The sequence below is a fragment of the Anas acuta genome, chromosome 1 (genome assembly GCF_963932015.1).
Source record: "Anas acuta chromosome 1, bAnaAcu1.1, whole genome shotgun sequence".
Lineage (NCBI taxonomy): Eukaryota > Metazoa > Chordata > Aves > Anseriformes > Anatidae > Anas > Anas acuta.
The window spans coordinates 145,831,086-145,852,098 of NC_088979.1; the positions used below are offsets into that span (position 1 = coordinate 145,831,086).

Here is a 21,013-nt window from a genome sequence, read left to right on the forward strand (position 1 = left end):
CTTCTTACAAACATCTTACAACAACTTATGGCTTTAGCAAGAGCTAGCAGAGTCAGCCCAGCCCACCATTTCACAGTATTTATTCTGTGCATTGCACATACAATTACGCTCATGTAATCAGTGATGTGCGTGCTGGTGGCCAGTTGTACCTCTTCCTCTCTCATGTACTGGGAAGAAGACACCGCTAATCCACTGCTCTTATGGAAGGCTTTCCCTCAGCCTTCCAAAACAGACGTCTCCAATAACATCCATCAACAGCTGAAAACACAGCACAAACGGGGAGTGGGAAATTGTTAATCACATTTGTTGCTGAGCTGGTGTGCATGCGAAGGGATACAATGACATCGTATCATGCAACTGCAGAGTGCAGAAGCCACCGCACTGGTAAGGATGCCATGAGAGCATGATTCTTCTGCACTCACCAGAAATAAAAGAAATTAAGCCTGCATTGTTCATAATACTACCATGTGACTTGACTTTGGGGCTCTAAGACAAAATTAAAAAAATTAAAAAGACAACTTGTGCTACTTCCACAGGATTTTATTTTTATTTATTTATTGGTTTTTTTAACTAACAGAGAGGTTCCCACGCCACACTGGGTTAATAACTCTCACGCAATTAGTGTTGTTCATCCCGTATGCCACTCTGGTCAAGGCTGGAGACACACCGAGCAGCTAAGGACATCACCCGTAACAACTCTTACGCAATTAGCGTTATTCATACTGCACACCACAACGGGCAAGGCTGGAGGCACACTGGTGTTTCAGGACATCACCCATAAACAGAGCTACTTTCAAGTGAAGGAAAGCCATGGTTCCCACAGCCAAAGTGGGACTGTGTTATTAAGAAGCCTGTTCTGCTTCACTTCTCCCCCAAGTAGCTCCCCCTGCAAACACACTCGTCATGAATTGAGAAGCAAGATTTGGGCTGTCAGTCTGCCCCTACCGCAGCCACCACCTTCCCAACATGTCTCGGAAGAGATCTGTGCTGCAGCAAGAAGCGCTGCTCTTTGATGTGTCCAGCGCCCAAAATCTATTACAGCAGGTAGGTCACAGCTGTTAAAGCCTACTTTGTTAGAAGCGTGCTCTTTTGCAAGTAACCAAGCCTGCCTGAGAAACCTAAGACCTCGCTCCGCAGCAATGAACTGCCACTCACAAAGCAGACGCCACCGCACAAAAAGCTGCACTGTCCACTGGCTTGTTTAGCATTCTGACTCCTTGAAAGAACATGCAAACAAAACACACATTTCCCCTGGCAAGGCTACAAGCGTAGCTTGTAGACACAAGGCTGACATAAATAAAGCAAGCACGGCACAGACAGCAGGCTTACAGGGAATCCTCCAGCCATATGGGTCTGCCGCGAAAATGAACTAGAAGTCAGCTTGACAAGCTCAACCGGCCACTAGAGACACGGTGCCAGCTCAAGCATCTGTGACACCCTCATGCAATTAAGTTGAGCAAACAGTATCCTGCAACTGTCCCACGAGGCAGTTATATCCGATTCCTTGCCTGACCTCCGCAACCTGTCTTCAGTCCTTCAGTGTCTGAGGAAACCTCGGCGGAGACTTTTTAGAGTCTGGCACACTGCTCCCCTCTCTCCCACAGAAAACAGCACAGCAAAGCGAGATAGATCCTCCTGATCGTCAGTGCTGGAGTTAGAGATTGTGCAATGACACAAAAAGGGAGAAACACAGCCCAGGCTGGGCGGTAAGACATTTGCAGAGCCTGCCCAAAGCCCTAGTTCAACAAGGTGCTCGAGTACGTACGTACCTGCCTTCAGCACACTGGCAGCCTATCTGCATACTCAGAGCTCACCATCTGCTTAATTGTGGGAGCTGAAGCCCTGATTCAGCAACATGTGACTTCAGTGGGAGCTGGATCAGGCATTCCAAAATCCAACTTGATTTATTACTTAATTTCCTTAAGTACTGATGCTCACTTTGCTCTTTCAATGGCAAGCGAGCGTCCTTAATAGCCATTTCACTCTTCTGTTGTGTGCCTCTCCTGCGTAACTCTAAGCTGCAGGAGCTTGCTTGCCCTGTTACCGAACTGGTTAAAAGACCAAATGGCACCGAGTAGCAAGTGAGCTGCACTGAAAAGAAACGCTCAGGGAGTTGTAAGTCTGTTGACCAGCATACATCACTTACCCCTCATACCGCCGCTATGCCATCAAAACTTTCCAAGGCTAAAGAAAAGGCTAGGATGCAGGTTGTGCCCTAATTTTGTGAAGATGATGGGCCCTACACAGCCAAATCAGACTCCTGCCATGCTTTCCATAAACATTTCATCCCAACTGAAAAAGGAACAGAACATATTTGTTCTCTGCAACCTGAGGTCCTTAAATCTGTGTGATCAATGGACCATCTCTAACACATCTATGAAAAGCATCCCGTGAAAGGCAAGTTTGGTGTTAATGTGCTAAAATTCATCATGTGCGATTGCATGTCCCGTGGAAAAAGAGAAAACGGAGGGCTCACAAATCAGAACAGCTCGACGGCTCCTGCCCTAGCCCAAGGAGGAGAGCACGGCTCTGGGGGACATCCATTGTCTCGGCGCGCTCCCTTCCAGCAGCCCAAGCGCTGGCTGCGTTACATCACAGCCCCACCGCTGCTTCGGAGTTACACAAGCACACACGGCGTTCATGTGAGTTTACAGAGACCCATCGCCACTTCAGGCGCAGAACTTCCAAGACCCGTTCAGCATCAGGCGAACAATTAAACAAAAGCCTCCAGCGACCTACTATGAAACCCTAGAGAAGAGGCAGCCCGGCCATGCCATTCACCTCCAGCAGGCACAAAAACCAAGCAAGCGCCAACCTTAGGAGCGCGCCCCTTTGCCACCCCTGTGTCTCTGAGTGTAGCTTTCGGGTCCAAAGAGCCTCCTGGAGATAACCACGGGTCACCAACTTGCACGCTGCATCCAGCCCATGCCCTGCAGCCCCAGGTGCTGCCTTCCCCTCATAGTGGGCTGCTTCCTGCGGTGGGTCACCGTCCGTGGCACGGTTAGCGCAGGGTCTCACAGATATTTAGGTGTGGGTACGGGGGTCTGGTTGCTGCCTGGTACCCACCTAAGGGACACCCACCCTGGCAGCAGCAGCGTGCCCGCGCTCAGAGCCACCCGGGGACGCAGGACGAAGCCCCCCGGGGACCAAGCCCCCTGCCCCACCGCGGCCGAGCAGCGGGCACTGGGGGGGGGGACAAAACAACAACAAAAGGGGCCGCCGACCCCCGGCGGTGCAGGGCGGCCCCCCAAGCCCCGGGGGTCCTCCCGCACGGCATCGGCGGCGCGCGTGTGCGCGCGTCCCCGCGCGGCGGCGGCGAACAATGCGCGTCCCCCCGCGCCGGGCGGGCATTGTTAGCGGCGGGGCGGCCCCCCCCGCACCTGCCACGTTCCCGTGTCCCCCCCATCTTATCCCCGGCTTTGTTCCCCCCTCACCTGCGGCGGGCGAGCCCCGCAGCGCCGGCACGGCGAGCAGCAGCGGCAGCAGGGCGGGCAGCGCCGCGGCCAAGCGCGGCGTCCGCTCCATGGCGCGGCGTCAGGTCATCGCGGCTCTTCCTCCTCCTCCTCCTCCTCCCGGGTGCATCCGGGTGGGAGGCGGCCCCCGCCCGCCCGCAGCTCTCCCGGAGCGCGCCCCCGCCGCAGGCCGCCCCGCCACCTGCGCGCGCCCCGCGCCGCCCGCCTCCGTGCGGGGGCGCGCCCGCCCCGCCCCGCCGGCCGCGCGCGCGGGGGGGGGGGAGGAGCCGGGGAGCGGGGCCAGGACGCGTTGTAGGCTCCGCCCCCCGTGAGGGGTCTCCCCTCACAGGGCTCTCTGTGGAAGTCCTGGAGATGTGGCGTTAATTTTTTTTTGTGGCGTTAATGTGCCCTTTAATTTGGTAAAAATATTGAGGTTTACGTGTCCTTAGGTACCAAACAGCCGGGTTTTGAGTTAGTTGCCGGCCCCCTAAAAACACAGCTCGGCTCAAAGAAGTGCTCCTGCCTTCCACGCCCTCATACCCATCACTTCTTCAGGGCACATCAGGCCCTTCCCTGCCGCCTCCTCCTTCCCTTCCCAACCTCTCGTGTAGATCTACAGCCCAGGCTAAGCAACAGGCACAAAAAGCCTTAAAAAAAAACAACAATAGCCTTAAAAAAACACTTCATTCCGGCATGCCTGCGCTGCGAGCAGTGGTATGCACCAGCGCTTGGCATGGAGCGTGCTGTTTTGTGCTCCTTCTGTTTCCATTTTTTAAATGTATTTGTTTATTTTAGAAAGCTATCCCTCAGAAGCAGTCAGCAAGAGAATAGGAATCCATCCCTACTTCAGATTCAGTACGAGCTTTGAAATACTTAATTTCCAAACATATTTCAGATGCCGCCCGCCACCCCTTTGCTGAAGGATACCACACTACATGGCAGTGCCCCTAGCACCAGGCCACGTAAGGCTGCCTGTAAAGCATTTTGGCTTGCCTGTAGGTAATTTGTTTCACCAAGACCCAGCCACGAAAGGTAACTTCCCAGACTAAAGCGTGAGACAACTTTTCTCACATTTCGGAGCTGTTACCCACAATGAAATCCTCGTCAAGTGCTAACTCATTCACCATCTCAGCTAACAAGATTTCCTGCTCCGGTTCCTGGAGTTCAGTTCACAAAAATAATCTTCCCATCTCGTGTTTAGGTTCATGTTCCCCAGTTTCTGCGTCTACTAAGACCAAATCGATGTTTACCTTATCTCCCAGCTTCCTAGCCTAATTTAGGAACTGTCACATCTGATCGTGTGCTCACCGGTCCCTTGCAATTTCATGCCTTCCACCTGACACCTCCAAACTCAACTCCCATGGTTAAATAACAACCCAATTGAAACAACAACTGTGAGGCAGCTACCTGCTATGGTACAGTTCATCCTTTGTTTCGGCCTGCTGTTTCCCAGTAAGTAGGAAGGAATTTCGCTAGTCATATGTGACCCTCCATCCTGCTTCGCCTCTCATTTGTGACAGACTTACACTGGAGCCATGTGCTGGAGCATCGCTCCTACTCCCCTAAGTGACAGTATGAACTTGAGTATCTTCATGTTGTCACCCTGACCTCTTTTGGCAGTTCCCTTACTCCCCCCATTTCCTGGAAAGCCTCATAATACGTGGCAATCTGACTGAGATTTAGGTCACCTATTTCTCTTGATGAACTTGGCCAGGGGTTACCGACGTGTAGTTGGCATCTTGGTGGCAGCTGACACCCAACAATTTTATCACTGGCTGCAGGTTTATTCTCCTGCTCTTTATGTAGCCTTCAGCTATTTCTTCAATATACTTCACATTGTTAACCAGAAAGTCCTGTTTTCCTGAGTGCAACAAGAATCATGACAAAGGACTTCATTTGTTTACAGCTTCAAGCATGTCTCTGTCTCTCCTTCTCTTTGTGCTTTCCTCAGGGCTTCAGACTCCGTCACTGCGTCTTCAGCACCTTCTCTCTTTGGTCCTTCTCACCCAATACAGATGCACAGAACGAAAGTACAACAGAATAAATGGCAAGAAATTTGTCCAGGTACCCCTTGAAGGGATGACATGCTGTGACCTATTTTTCCTTTCTCTATGGTAGTGAAAAAAAAAAATAAAAACACAACCTAACATTTTTCTGACAAGTATTTTAAGTCAAGAATGATGGTCAGCTATAACATCACTATAAATAGTATATATACATATATGTAAAGCAAAGATACGTAGGAGTCTTCAGATTTCACTAAAACAGTACTCTGGAAAAACACAGCACATTTTTTTTACTAGGACATTAATACAAACCAGAGATCCTGGAATCTGTGGTTCTCACAGGCACCCCTGTGTTGTCACTTGCAAACTCACAAAGTGAAATTAGCTATAATTTTAATTATGTTCTACTCTGCAGCTTACAAATGCAGTCATCACACAAAGTAAGCAAGTTGGGAGGAGAGGAATTCTCTTTCCTGTGGCACCTTACTGTGGTCTTTGGTAGTGTGGATCAAAATATTAGCCACCCTGCTTGAGGGGAGAGGAGAAGTAATCTTCTGTAACAGTGTGGTTAGCAAGGATTATTTACATACTGCTGAATGACTTCCCATTGCATATACACCAGGAAGTTTTTGACGTTATTGGGCTTTCCATTACCATGACGGCTACTGCGATTTGTCGCAGGGGCACACTGCAATGACAGAAACAAGAGCATCCTCAGAAGGCTCCGTGTGGAAATGCTCGTATGTTTTGCTGGAAGGGCAGATGTGAAATTAGACCCTGTTACAAAATTGAAAGTACTTTCCAATTGTCTTCCTTCTTGTACTATATGCAATATCCAAATGCAGAAGCCTGGTTCTCAAACATGTACCAGTTCAGAGATGCCGGAGTGAATTGGAGGCCATCAACATTATTTCCAATGGAATCAGACAACTGCTCAGTAATTTAACTTCCAGTTATTATTGATTTGGGACTTAGTGGCCAGAACTGCTGATGATATTTTTGCCTTTAGGGGATGGTATTTATCAGGGAGAGAGAGAGAGATTTTATTCTACTGCTCTTTTGCTGTTGATGAAATATGTGAGGAAACAGATCTATTTACTTATTTATTTATTTATTGTGCATATCTCCAATTTGCTGAACCACACATTGAAAAAAGAATTCAAAGGTGGTGTTCTAGCTTAGCTTAGTGAGGACCTTCAGACATCTAGTTTTCTTATCAACACTTGTGTCTAATGGAGCAGAGACTGTTTTTATTCACGATGGCTTTTCTTTTACTCTCTGCAAAGCTGCACACTGTGGAAAGCCACATGGTAAGTGACATAAAAAAGACCCAAAGCATTCCCAGATCAATATGGTCTAGTCTTATTGTGCACTTCTTCCTCAGAGTGGTTACGCTGGTTGCCTCCTCTGACTCCTTCACTTCCACCACATGCCAAAACCCTCTGCCTCAAATTCCTGTCTCTTCAGTTCATCTGCAGCAATGTGTTAGCTTACATGGACTTACTGGTGTTCTTCCAGGGGAGAGGTATGTCACTCTCTGAGGCTAGAGTCTTCTTTTCTTCATATCTGCAAACAATCATGACCTTAATTATCCCATTTTGTTCTAAAAATACAATTTTATAACACACAGACATAACATATACAGAAATGGCACAGCAGACATATTTTGTACCATCAAACTACCCTCTATCCTTATACACTGAGCTACAGAAAATAATTCCATATAAACTTCGCTAACTTTCCCTGTTAAAATTAATGCATTTCAAGCTACAATAGTACTGATCATGACAACAATTACATTATTTCTCTGTGTTATGGGACAACACACAAAACTGAGCAAGCCAAAGTCTTGTCTATAGTAAATTTGGAACTTAAGTAAGCTTCAAGTACAGTGACTTTACTATAAATTATCCTTGGTAATCCCATCTTAAACAGAGTGCTCAGTAAAAAGGTCCATTATGTTCGCATCCATTAAAGTCCTCCCACAAAACAGAATCAACAAACCTTCCTGCCTTTTCATGCAATGTCAATAAACACTTCCAAAAAAATATCCAGACTTTGCAAAATCCTCCCCGACATCTGTTTCTGATCATCACTTCATAATTGAGGGTGCATCTCCCATTCTGAAAACCATTTGGGCTTCGTTTAAAAAGATAAGGCTTCCTCTTGTCTGGCCCAGATATAGATTATACCGAAGATTAATCAAATGCTATCCTAATTTACATAACGAAAAAAGCAGATCAATAGATTTTGCAGACTCAGGGATCAGTGGTTTTGGAAAGTAAAAATAACTAAGTCAAATAGTCAATGAGTAGATGCTTTGCTAGATTTCAGCAGGAGCAGCTGGAACGAACACTTTTAAAGTCTAGCCCATGCCATTCACCTCTAGAGAGCTTTTCCTCCTGCTGATAGATGATAGTTGCTTGACCTTCCTGAGATAAAAGCTGCAAGAGCCCTTCTTCCTTACAAAAGCTGTAAGAACCCTTCTTCCTTCCCTAAGTCTGCTTTGGTTTCCTACTGCTAATGGTTTCTGGTCCCTCCAGAAGTTACAGCCCCAGGCTCCCTCCCATTCAATACCTGCCATAAGACACCCTTACTTCTGTTGTCTTTTTTCTTCTGTTGTCTTCTTTTCTTCATTCACATTCATCTTCCTGCAGCCTTCCTGTCCGTTAAGACCTTTTCTTCCCACTTTGCTCCACCCAGATACCTGTATAGCAAGAAGCTTACCTTATATGACTACATTTGAGGCCCAAATTGCATGATTCTTAAACCATATTTCACATTATTGTCCTCAAACAGCATTATCCCTCCCCAGTTATCCTTTTCAGCACTAAGCACTGCAGTCAGAGCTACGTACAGCCTCCTCCTACTTTCATCACCCCTCTCCTTTCCTGAATGTAAAGCTTACAAACCCTGCTGGCAAACCAGGACCTCGTTGTATTGAGCTGAACAGACACCAAATGGAGCAAGCTGGAAAAGATGGCCCATGTCTCACTGCACTAAAAACTCAAAGCCCAAATCCCAGTTTTGGAGCCGGCTCATTCAGCTTTGCCTCAAGGCAATGTGCACCACGGTGCGTCGCAGTGCAGCCGTGCCCCAAGGAAGCTCTCAAAGACCATTGTGCAGGCTTGTGGCAGGCAGATGTAATAAAGAGACATAAAATGCTTGAAAAGCCTTAATTGTCAAGAAAAGAAGAGTTTGTTAAGGGCAATGTTTGGAACAGAAAGAATTTAATCCAAAAAAAAGGAAAACTTGAGTCTGGATCTCCGGTGGGATACACCTGCACGGTGATGAACTGTTGAGGACAGCAGCAGAAATCCCCTCTTTTGGAGTCTGAAGGCTCACATAGACAGGGCACAAAGCAGGATCCAGGGAGCCACATCAGATGGCATGAAAGGCTTACCCCATTGCTAAATGTAGTGACAAAGAAATGAATTGGAACTAAGGGACTTTTTTCAGGGCTCGACCGCCTTTTACGCTTCCATTCGTTACAGGATGCTGACAGGGTGCTGTCTTCTGTACTCCAATGCAGAGTTAAAGCTGAAAAACACAAGTACAAAATTGAACTACTGACCACAGGTACCCGAACTGATTCTTTGATATCATATTCTCCAATCATCACAAACGTTATTAAAATTATTTCCCTGTCTTCAGAAAAGGGAACGAAGAGGCAGACAGCTCGGAAATTGCTTCCAAACCCCACAGAGATGTTAGTGACATGGGCATTCCCCTTGGCAGCCCAGCCAGTCATGTGGCTGGCACATGCTCCTGAGCATCCAAGTATTCAATAAAGATAAAAGCATAATTAATTGCAGTCCTCCTGCTCAGGTACCACGGCAGTAGGCATTAGCCAGACTGAGCTCAAAGCATTAGGATAATTAGCCCGGGTCAGTGGTGGGCCAGCATTTCTCTGCTTGGATAACTTGAACGTGCTGAAGCCGTGCTTACAAAAGCCACCTCTGGAACCATTCTCTCTGCAGATGCTCTTTCCAGATGCTGAGCTCAAGTCACAGAGGTGAATGCAGGGTAAAAAATAAAGGCTGAGAAATTAAGACAAGGAAGGGTTTGGGACATCTCTGCTGATAACCTTTTTTTCTTAGCTAGGGGAAAGCCACAAGACCGAATAATCCCATGCCACAGAGGAAGCTGAAAAGGCACGAGCTGCAGCTACTGCTGACATTCGGTCAGGAGAGCTGCTGGAGCAAGCAGCTGGAGCCAGAAGTCCTTCCTTCTCCAGTTCTTCTCAGCGATATTTTATGCAACATTATTCTAAGGTCAGCTAAAGGACATGTTAGTAACGTCCTTGCCAGTGAAAACCACCACTATTACATTATGTTTATTTACTTGGGATTTTATGAAAAGAGTTTCCCTTTGAAAGTCCATTTGAGTAACCTGTGAGACTGCGAGCAATATTTGGACGGAGCTCTGAATAGTTAATGGGAGTCCTCTGTGCTCTGTCTGAAACCAGTTGTCGCTCCCTTTTTAGCGCTTTAGTTGAATGTGTACAGTGGGAATATTTTACTTTGTTTTATGTTACTGCAATTTGCAAAAATTACACTAATAGCCCAATTTCATGCAATTATCTGAATGCAGAACATTGTTCAGTTGAATTCCCATAGCCTAAACCTACTACTTCCCTTGGCTGTCTCACTTTCAATTATGATCCCAGGTCTGCACATCAGATGAAGTGCTGCCATTGTAAAAATGGATCCTTTCTTTAAAAGTTATTTTCGGTGGTCTTCTGCCGTACAAGTTGTTTTTATTGTCTGCGACCAAAGGCACTTTAAGGAAGTCTGGTTTTAACATCACAGGCCTGCAATACACATACTTTAGCTAGAGCGGTTTGTTGTGTTCTTGTGGTAATAACCCTGTTACGTTTGCACCATAATTGCATCTCTGAATGTCTCTTGAGCTGCAGTACGGGGCAAAGTGTGGCTTTATGAATACACAGGGGATAGGGAAGAAAAGAGGAAGGCCATTCAGAGAACTACATTCTTTTTTCCTTCCATCTATACCAGAGCTGATGCAGTGTTGGAAGGCAGGCAATGCAAGATGTTAACACTATGTTAATGCCAGCTTGGTGGTCAAGGCTGAGTATTCAGAAATCGTAAGGCTGGCTAACGGATCACTGACATCTGTTTTTGTGTCTGCTTTTCCTTTTTTTGGAGCCTTTACAGTTCACATCTCCGAGTCTTAGTCCACCATCCAGAAAAACACAGAACTTTTTATAAGTCTGAGTTGTTATTAAATGATGTGACTCCAGGATCTAGCACTTAAAGATAAACAACAAAGACGTTGTGGCTTATCTAAGTTGGTGATAGCATGCTAGTTTCCCTGGGCTAGTTAATGAAGTAGCCCAGCCAACTGACCTGCCTCTCTGCAAGGAAGCACATTTGGTACATCTTAAAAAGGTTGGATAACGTCACACTGGGAATATTCTTCCCTGAACCTCCAGAAGGCTTGACTCCTACTCTGGGACCTCCCTCTCTGTTTCTGTTCCTCTGGAATACTTATCCAGCATTTCCTCATTTTGGCTTAATGTTCCACATCCTTGATGGCTTGTAGACCTCTCATTTTCGGTGGGATGAAACCATTCCTCCATCTACTTTGGAAAGAACTTGCATTCCTTAACTCAGCCAGGACAAACGTAGTAGATCTTTTTAAACTGAAGTTACATGCATACATTTCTTTGAAACTCAGTCTCTATGCTATATTTCTTTGTTGTGAATGGAAAGAAATGATATGTATAATACACATTTCATGATAAAATAGGCAAGGCCAGAAGCCAACGTCTGACCTATCTCTCTCCTTTTTCTGTAGAGGAAGGCTTTGATAACTAGTTTTTTTTTCTTGTAGATGGATAACATTAGATGAAATGAATCCCAAGCTTGATGTCTCATTTTGGGTATCCATGAATCAAAATAACAGAATTAAATTCCATTTTCATTTTATTTCCCTTAAGTTTCTTCCATCTTTTTTTTTGCCCTAAAGGAATAGCTACCTCTCAGGGAAGTGAAATTATGAAAACTACACATTTATCTGACATCATTATTCAGGTCTCCAAATGACGTTCATCAAAGAAAAGCATATTTTGGATATTAATAGGGTGAAAAAATAAGCAATAAGAGGAAAAAAAAAAAAAAAGACTTTAAAAGGGAGAGCAGTAATGAATTAACACACAGTTTTTAGCTTTGCATCCTATATTTTACATGCTATGGTCACACACCCAGATACACACACGTATGTACCCCCTTCCTAATTGCCTTTCAGAAATACATCAGACAAGAAGGCAGACTTCTTCTGTCTTATTTTGGCTGGCATGCTTTGTAGTAGCCCCCTCTCACTGCACTCGAGAACATGGCCATACTGACACGGTATTTTAGTCGTGAGTACTCAGTGCCAGCCCAGAAGAAAGTCTCAGGGAAAATAAATTTCATTTTGTGCTCTACGCCAGCCTTCTCCATCACAGAGAGTAAAGAGGAAAAAAAATATATACCTGCTCTCTAAGGATCCTTTCATTTTTTGCTTTCTCAGAACTGCCACAGCCACCAGCTCCTTGCGGAGGATCAGACAGACACATGTAACAGCTCTACTCATTCGTACAGGGAATCACTCACGGAGCTGGTTTCCTATCATTAAGCTACTCTGAGAAATCAGTGATAGTGATGCAGGCATCGGCAATTACTTAACGTCATGATCAGACCGAAATAAGTGGGCCGGCTGCCTTGATGCTGCAGTGCTTCTTTCCAACATGACCGTCTGGAAATTCTGCTGCTCTGAATCTATAGTTTCTACTCCAGGTATAGTAATGTGCCAGCATCTTGCCTGGGGATGCCTTTCACAGGCATGGAGCAGTAGACTACGCTCTCCAGCAATTATGCATCAAATACACAGGTGTCACAAAAGTTTACATTGGAACTGGCAAGGCTAGTTATTTATTAAAATGCTGATTTAACCTTCATGTGTCTTTTATGACTTTGTAACACCCATGTTTATAAATAAATATATATATATTCACGTATAAGCTTATAGATATACAAGCATTTGATGATGCTCTATTTTTGGAGCAGAAATCAATACTAGCTGCCCACTGCCAAGTGGCTCACCAGAATGCATGGCCATGAAATTCTGCATTAACAAATACTGGTATATGGGACATAGAGGAGAAGGGGAAAAAAAAAAGTGTTCAAATGAAAGCATATTTCCATTTCACGCTTGCACAGCATTATATAAACAGAAAATTGGAAAGGATCAAAATCCACATTCTTAATGCCTTTAAAGTTATGTATCACATTATATTTCATTATACATTTTTTAAAAGGCTCCACCTACTCTCTGGGACCAGAAATCTTTTAATAGCAAGAAGTTAGTCAATCTTGCTTTCATTAATATTCATATCTATGCCCCAGTTCTTACATGAAAATCCCCTCATGGAGGCTCACTGCTGCTGCAGCAGAGCACTGCGCAGGACGGGGACCCCTTCGTGCTGGTAGTGCCCGCAGAGCACAGGGCAGGCAGCACTCACTGCACAGTGCCTGCTTCGCCTGCTTCCCACTCCCTTTGCCATTCTGCTCCCTCCTTGTGCACCACCTTCAGCACACCCTCAGCTGAGGGGGATGTGGTCCCACTCCAGTGATGAGGGGGACAGGCAGAGACTGGTAACGTGCTTGCACTCTGCATTGCCAAAGACATTTTAATAATCTTTGCCAGGTTATTCCATCTTCTCATCTTTTGCTTTATATATATATAAAAAAAAAAAAATCCTCATCTTATAAAAGGGAGACAATGGGGCTTCTCTTCCCAAGGGTCTCTTACAGCCGTACAGCTTCTGGTTTCCATTTAGCACTGACTCGATCTCTTTCTGCAGCACCACGCTGTGATGTGTAAACTTAGCCTGCAACAGTCTGAAGGCAGAAGAGACCATTGTGATCATCTCACCCAGCTTTCTCTAGGATTTCTGTCAGGGATTCCTGCATGAGGCTCCACGGTTTCAGTTGCCAAGGAAACAATTATTAATCTTTTCCATCCCTCGCCACCCCTATCCTTCCTTTCCATTTTGTCATTCCTTCTCACAGTGAAAAATCTTGTCAAACGTTCTCGCCCCTTGCTCTAGCATCCTCACCTCCACCCCAAAGACAGAAGGGAAAGGGGGGAGAGGATTCTTGGCTGGGAGGTCAGCCCAAAGCTTACCTCTTATCCGTGGATTCTGTACTGCAGGTGGATGACCCTTTGAAAATGATCCTCTCAGCAGTGCACAGCTTATCAAATGCTCTATTGTTTGGCTAACACAAGACATATTAGTTTTTAAATTACCCAGCAGCGTACTTCTTGATATATTTTTAGTATCTTTCCTTTCACTGCAGCCTGAGCTCCAGCACAGCCTCATGTGGAAACATGTTAGAAAAGCACACTTTATTGTAACATGCAGCTAAAAAGAAAAAGCAATAACGAGGGAAAGAAAGGAAGATGCAAAGAGATGGAAAACTGTGCAGAGGGAAGATAGAAAGCAAGAAACCTGCAACAACTAGAAAATAAATTAGATGCAGTCGGAGCAGCTGGAGATAAACTTTTGGAGTCTCAGGAGATTCAACTCAGGTATCTTCAGACAAGTTACAGGAGAGCTGCTTGATTCCCTGAGGTCTAATGAGTCCCACCTCCATAATTCATAGCTTCTGGCAGTTACACTGATTTTACACCCTGAAATACAGCCGTGATCAGGGCAACTGATGGAAGGACAGAAGGGTGACTCACTGGTATATTTCAGAAAATAATCCCCTCAAATTCAGTGGAATTATATCAGTATAATCAGTTAGTGCACACAGGAGGGAGGATAAGCACAGCAACTACAAGGAGAAAAAAAAAAAAAGAACCAAGTGCTGACAAAAAGCTAATGGGGAGGAGGGCTGCTGTTTGGCATGTTTTGATAATTCACCACTTTGGGTAATTATCCCCCTTCATAAGTAAGCTGACAATAGCTCATGTACAGGAAAGCAGAGTTACCTTGCCAGCCTAAGGAATAGCAATGATCAAGAAAAGCCAGGGGTATGTAGAATCTGAAACATTCGCCCAGGTGAGCCACTGTGGGGAGAGAAATGAGGAAGGGCACATCAACAAGGCAACCCCTGCTTATGATGAGGGAGCGATGCTTCAGCCCTTCCTGGAGTCCCAGATACTTTCCTATGGAAGCCACTTGCTGATAGTTTAAGGTGGTTGTAACAGAAGCAATAAGGTAAATGTATGTGTGAAAAATGATGGAGAAAACAAGTTATTTTTATGAATGTCGACGATATCTCAGTTTTGCTGTTGGCTATTTTCCTGCCTGGCTGTACAGAAGGATGTGGAGAAAGCAAATAGGAATCAGTGACCACATACCAACACCATTTCAGATAGCACAGAGCTGTTAGAAAGCTATAGCAGGAAACATCTAGCCACATACCTTCGTGCAGGCAAGCGTTAATTTCTCATAAGCCCAGGGAGAATCCAGAAAGCCCTGAACTGCTAAAAACCACAGCTGCAACAAAAGAAACGGATGAAAAGCAGTGTTGGAACAAGCTAGAGAAAACTAGCCTTTGAGAGAGAGCTGGGTTTTCCACTTGACCTTGAACAGGTGTGTCTATGTTCAATGGAAGTCATTGAAAACAACTGTGCGTTCTGGTAAGACTTAATGCACAAGAGCTTTTTTTCTTTTTATAATTTATTTTAAATTTTGTTTCATCTTACATGAATGTGTGGGCTGCCTCAGAAGCCCGTGCTTCCCCCCCGCCCTCAGCAGTGGTACAGAAACATGAGAACTCATTATTCCCAGATAAGAGAAGCAACAACAACCGACAGCCATCACAACAAAACCCAGGCGAACCTGAGAAGGGCGCTGTCACTTGACCCTGCTGCTTCTCCCCCGGGGTGCACGGAGCAGTCCCCAGGCAACGCTCCCCTGCTGCTGCCTGCCTGTGCCAGGCTGGTGGCAGGGCAGGGGGGATCGGCTTGCAGAAGGAGCATGAGCCTGCTCCAAGCACACACAGTGCAGTCTTCCCTTGCAGTAGACCTGAGTACATCAGTTGAGCAAATGCTACCAGGAGGCTGAATCCACTGGCTACGTCTTCTGCTCCTCACGTGGGCTTTAAGCTATTCAAGTGCCCATTCACATTACAGGGCTGCTGGTTGTAGGATGTCCTCTCCACAGCCTGGGCTGGAGGTGATCCTGGTTAGCCAAGCTGGGGAGGAAAAGGCTCTCTGCTGCCCAGGACAGGGAGCCAGGAGGGTGCTGGTCTTGGAGGTCTTGCATCCTAGAGACCCTCTGCTGCTTGCCTCTGGGTACAGGACAGGTCCTCTGTGCCCACAGAACCCCCAATATTTAATTTCTCCAAATCTCTAAGATCTTGGATGTTTCAGACTTGCCAACACTATCTACAAAGCTACACCTTTCCAGGCTGTTCCCACTTGTAAACTCTACCTTTCCAAGACTAAGCAGCCCCTTGCCGTCAGGCATGCCACTCCGCACAGCTGACTTCTTATGCTCCTCTGTCCTCCTGGTCATTGCCAGCCCCAGGTGTTATCCATAGAGATTTCACATTCACTTAGATCATAGATTAAAGTGACACATTAATGAATTAAACAGCTTCCAGCGTAGTCCTGATCCCACGAGCCTCTCGTGGACTCCTCATTGACTCTGAGGCCTATCAGTGGGCCTCCTGCTGGAGCAGCTCACACAAGTTGTGTTGATGCTGCAGAGTGCTGATTTTTAGGATCAAAATGCACTGCGCTACTGGCTAACGTGCCCAGCACAGTTTCATGGATATTATCACTGTGCCTTTGTCAACCAAATTCATCGTCTCATAAAAGCACAAATCAGGTTTGACAAGTTTGCTTGTAGTTACCATATAACTATGGCAGTGGCATTAATCATTCTTTTCTGCAGTTCTTTCTCAGCTGAACCCCACGTAGGTCTTCCCCAAAACCGAGCCAAGGCTACTCAGTCTGCAGTTACAGGGCTTGTTCTTCTGGGAAAAATTGTTATTAGTCTTCTGCTCTGCTTTGTACCACCTTTATTGGGTCCTGACTCCACTTTACTCTGACCATCTCTGCCCTGTTCTCCTGCACAGAACAGGGCATCCCTCTTTTCTCCAGTAGAAGCTTAGGGGCGGGCTGAACCCACACCATGTCCCTTCCCTCTCCCTTGATGTGCTTTTTCCTCTCCCTTGCAGAGCACTGCAGAGCTACCACATGTATGAAACTGGGTTCTGGGAGGGCAGTGGGCAAGAGAGAGCTGTGAGGGTCTGCACGGCTGGATCACCACCTTGGTACATCCATCATGTGATGTTCTGCCCTTCAGAGACAATCCCTGGCCACCAGAGAGACCAGACTGCCCGAGAAGTGAGGGATGAGTGAGGGGGACCAAGCTGGAGAGCTCTCCTGACCTTTGTCCAAAAGGTTTGGCTACTGCCACGATTGATGACAACATAATATCGTCCTTCTGGTTGTTATCAGCAGTGATGTTCAAACGGTATCATTTCTCCTTACCTGCGGGTCTACTCAAAAGTCTGCTGGAGCCTTTACATTAGCATCAATTAGCACCAGATCAGAGATTATGATTGCATTTCCCTGGAGGTACAAAAGATGCATCACGCTCGTTCTCTTCCTCGTTGGGATGCTCAGCATGATCTGAGGGTCTCCTCTGCAGGAGAGCAGTAGCAGTGCACTCATTTCTCCAGAGGAGTTTCAGGGTTTCCTTGCACTCAGCCAGCCCCTTTCACACAGCCTGCAGCTTCAGAGCAACTAGTGGGGCTCCTTCACTTTAGGATCCTCCACAGACTCTCCAATTGCAGGATCTCCCAGAAAATTAAAGCGGATTTTCCCACGTGTCAGTGTTTCCTCACCAGGAAACCAACAGATCCAAGATCATATGGCTGTCCTGCCAGGGTAGCCTATTGTGTAAAGAGCACACGCCAGGCCACAGAGAGCAGGGGAGAAACACGTGTTTCACGGTTCAGGAGGAAAGGATCACCCGCAGACGATCGTTGTTGTATTCAGAAATGCAGTTCGAGTTCCCCTTGCTGGGGATTCTCCGTAAATAAATGGAGACACTGGCCATAATAAAGAACAAGTGCTTCACAGTTCAGGGAGTAAATGCAGTGCCCTGGGCAAGCAGATGGGGTGGCTCAGTCACAGAGAGCTCAGCACAGACTGGTCAGGACCATTGTTAACTCCGCTCATATGTAAAATCAAGAGGATGGGAGAAAATAAAGACAAGAAGGAAGAAGAAAAGGGAGAGAGAAGGAAGCCAGAGAAAGCCGAGCTTCTTAGTAAGCGTGCGCCCTGATCTGTGACCCCATCTGCCCCTAGTCTGAGGGCAAGGAGGCACGCACCCTATTGAAATCTCCTGAAAAAAACACATCCTTTCTCTGTAACCTCTGCTGGTAGTGAAGAAAGGTCATAAATGACAAAGCTGGTCCAGGAGCATTATGAAACATTGCGAAAGGAGCCAAGCTGCTTACGTCGCAAACTGCACGCACTTCACTTGTCAGAAATTACTGACCAGCTACTCTTTCCCCACACAGCAGATCGTTGGCTTCTGCAGTGCCTGTGCATAGCTGAGAACCTTGCACTATTTCCTGGTGAAAGCCCCGTTTCCTACGAGAGCTCTGAAACTGGTAATGAGGAAAAACAAAACAGACACCCTTCTCCGCCTGAAAAACACCCTGAACAGCCCCTCAGCTTCCTGAGAAGTGATGAGCTTCATCTTCCTTCCCATAGCCAGGAGCCTCTGGGCAGCATGGCTTTAAGGAGCCAGAGGACTCCCAGTTCCGACCAAAGGAAGGGAACTGGGATGGATGAGTGGCCCCCATGCCCTTACCCCAGCCAGATTTTGCGTTCAGGTATCTCCATCGATTCTGAGGGAATCTCACAGCCGGCGGTTCCAGCACTGGATGTGTCGGTGCTGTTAACACTGGGCACCCAGCCGTGGCGTTATAAACCCCTCTGCGCAGGCACAGCGCTGCTCCCTGCCATCAAAGGCAGGCCTGAGATCAAAGGCAGGGATTTGAGGATCTTTGACTCCTTCTAGAGGAAAGCCCCAGTGATATCCTCACCTGCCTGCTGAAGCAATATTCTGCTAACTTTTGCTTTCCCTCCAGTACCACCTATATTTTTTAAACTGAAATCTTTGAATATATATCTCTACATATTTAATTATTATTAATATTTTTCTTTTTGTAGTTGTCTCCGCAGCCTCTGGATTCCCCTGCGACCACCGCTTATTGCGGCGCCTCCGAGCCTCCCAGCCGCACCAGGGCTGGCTGGGATGAAGCCGATTTTCTCCACAGCAGAGCTGCGTTTTGGATTTGGGACCGAAATGAGGAAGGGGGAGGATTTTTGGCCAAGCTGCCATTGCACACACACACACAGCGTGGAGCCAGGCCGGGCCGGGCCGGGCCGGGCCGGGCCGAGGCGAGGCGCGGGCAGCGGGCGCCCTCTGCCGGCCCCGGGGCGCCCATGGGTGCGGTGCTGGGCCCATGCAGCAGCCCCCAGCAGCGGCCCCCGAGCTCGTCTGGAAAGGTCAATTTTGAGGATGCAGACCCCATAGATGTCTTTGTATTTATTTGTGGGTTATATGCACGTAACTCCATATATGACACACTCTATAAAATGTGAACAAGCCCAGAAATTATATATATATATATATATATAAAAGCATAAAGATGAAATCTACTCTATTTTAAAAATATTTTTGTTTTGCTTATTAATGGTGCAAGGAATGTTTTCTTCCTGTCTTGTTTACACCCCACTTTGGAGTTCGCTGCGGTAGAGGCTGGCTCGAAAAATCTGTTTGATTTTTTAAGGGGTCGGCACCCTCTGTACTTTGGTTAGAGCAGTGGAAAGTCATTGTTTCTGAAAACCTCCTCTTATGTGGAAGATCTGTATCTTATATCTACATCACCATTCTCTTTTGCTCTTCAACTCGGTGCCCAGTTTCTGCCCAGTTCTCTTTTGTTCCCTCCTGTGTCTGGTCGCAGGACACTTCCCCTTTCCCAGTGGCACCAGACCCTCTCCCACACTTTGCTGCCCACCACCTCTTTGCACAGGCTTTTTTACGTCCCTTGTGCTACTGGTCCATGCTGTGCACCTCCATCTCCGTCCTTCAGCAGGCAGCACCAAGGGCTGCTGGCGGAGAGGATGGTTACAGGGCCGTGGGATTGTACGGCTGCAGGGAAAGGGCCCCAGCCTCTTTGTTTCTTCTTCTCACAATGTTATTTTAAAGCTTAAAACAAACAAAAAAAAACCCACACTACTAATAGGATTTGCTTTTCCCATCACCCTCCACTACAGGCTGTTGCCTGTCACAAGCCGTGCCTGCTCTCCCCGCAGCCCCTGGCTTTCATGCACCCTGCTAAATTATGCACACACATGCTGGGGTCAAACCAATACGGAGAGGAAAGAAAGGAGGCAAGGGGAGAGGTGAGGAAATGGGGTCATGCAGGACAGGGGTCATTAACAACTAGAAGGGGATGTTTTTGAGAAGGGGGAAGGCAGGATGAAGAGATCCGAGCAGCCAGGGAGCCCTGACGTGCTGCCACAGCGGCGAGCAGAGCTCTGGAGTCTGGGGACTGTGTGGAATGGGAGGGTTTTACCCACAGGGGGGACAAATGGCTGTTGTGTGCTGTCACAGCGTTTTGAATTAAGGTAAGTCCTTCTTTTTAACCACGCATTATTACAAGCTTTATATATATATATCTTCTAAACAAGCTTGGAAGAGCAGAAGGGGAATAAAGTGACTTTTTAAGATCTTTCTCCGCAAGTCCCCAAGGGGATGGAGCTGGCCTGGGGTCCCCACTCATGTCCCTGTCAGCGTGGGCCTGGGGCTCCTGCCACGCTGCCGCCCCGTGAGCAGGAGCCCCGAGAGGCAGAGGCCTCCCTATGCAGCGCAGGCGCCTACAATGTCAGCTTTCACTGCTCGTTGTCTACACAACCACCTCGCGGTAGAAAACAAAGGAAAACAGCATGAGAGGAAACGCTGATGCAGGCAGGTTTGCCCTGGCCTGGCTGGCACGGCGAAGGTGAGCGGCTGCAGGGATAAAGAAGTGAAGGATTTTGAAATGCTGAGGCGCAGGCCCACAGCTGCAGCCCGGGTGCCCTGCGCTGAGCTGAGCACACACACCTGCACAGGGCCGGAGGGCGGTGGTCTGAGGGGCCTGGAGCAGCACCCGTCCCCTCCTCTCCCTGCCCACATTTCCAGTTTTGTTGGAAGTGAATAGTGACCAGAAGGGCTGAGCAGCGCTGCAGATCAAAGTTCTCCTCATAAACTCAAACTTAGGAGACGGACTTCAGACACCAAACATCCACATACCCACCACATGCCACATCCACGTACCCACCACCATCTCAATTTTAAGCAAGAGCCATCCCCACCTGGATTGAACTGGTTTTGCTGAGGCGACCACTCCCAGAGCAGCAAGAGGGTTTCCTTCTGGCCCAGGAAGAGCTGGCGTGACCCAGAGCTGGTGGTGCTCATTGGTAGCAGCTGCTCGGGGTCATGCTCTCCAGGTCCAGGTGCCGGTGTTT

At 47.2% G+C, this 21,013-nt stretch overlaps 1 protein-coding gene and 1 long non-coding RNA gene across 6 annotated transcripts in view; both read right to left on the reverse strand.

The window, feature by feature from the left end:
• Nucleotides 1-3,693, reverse strand: part of KIAA1549 (KIAA1549 ortholog) — a 139,011-nt gene extending 135,318 nt beyond the window's left edge. For 2 of the 4 annotated variants that reach the window (XM_068663599.1, XM_068663608.1), the window contains exon 1: nt 3,435-3,693. In XM_068663599.1, coding sequence (XP_068519700.1) covers nt 3,435-3,525 — 91 coding nt within the window. In that variant the 5' untranslated portion in view covers nt 3,526-3,693. The remainder of the gene's footprint in view (nt 1-3,434) is intronic. The other 2 variants (XM_068663585.1, XM_068663592.1) reach the window with 2 other exon arrangements.
• Nucleotides 3,694-4,064: 371 nt separating this feature from the next.
• On the reverse strand, nt 4,065-21,000 carry LOC137846054 (uncharacterized). 2 transcript variants are annotated; one of them, XR_011090366.1, is made up of 3 exons: nt 20,861-21,000; nt 8,862-8,998; nt 4,065-7,024 (listed from the first exon to the last, which is right to left on the reverse strand). It is a non-coding gene; the product is annotated as an uncharacterized lncRNA (long non-coding RNA). The 2 variants fall into 2 exon arrangements; XR_011090365.1 differs by lacking the exon at nt 20,861-21,000 and adding an exon at nt 14,895-15,013.
• Between the last annotated feature and the right edge of the window lie 13 nt (nt 21,001-21,013).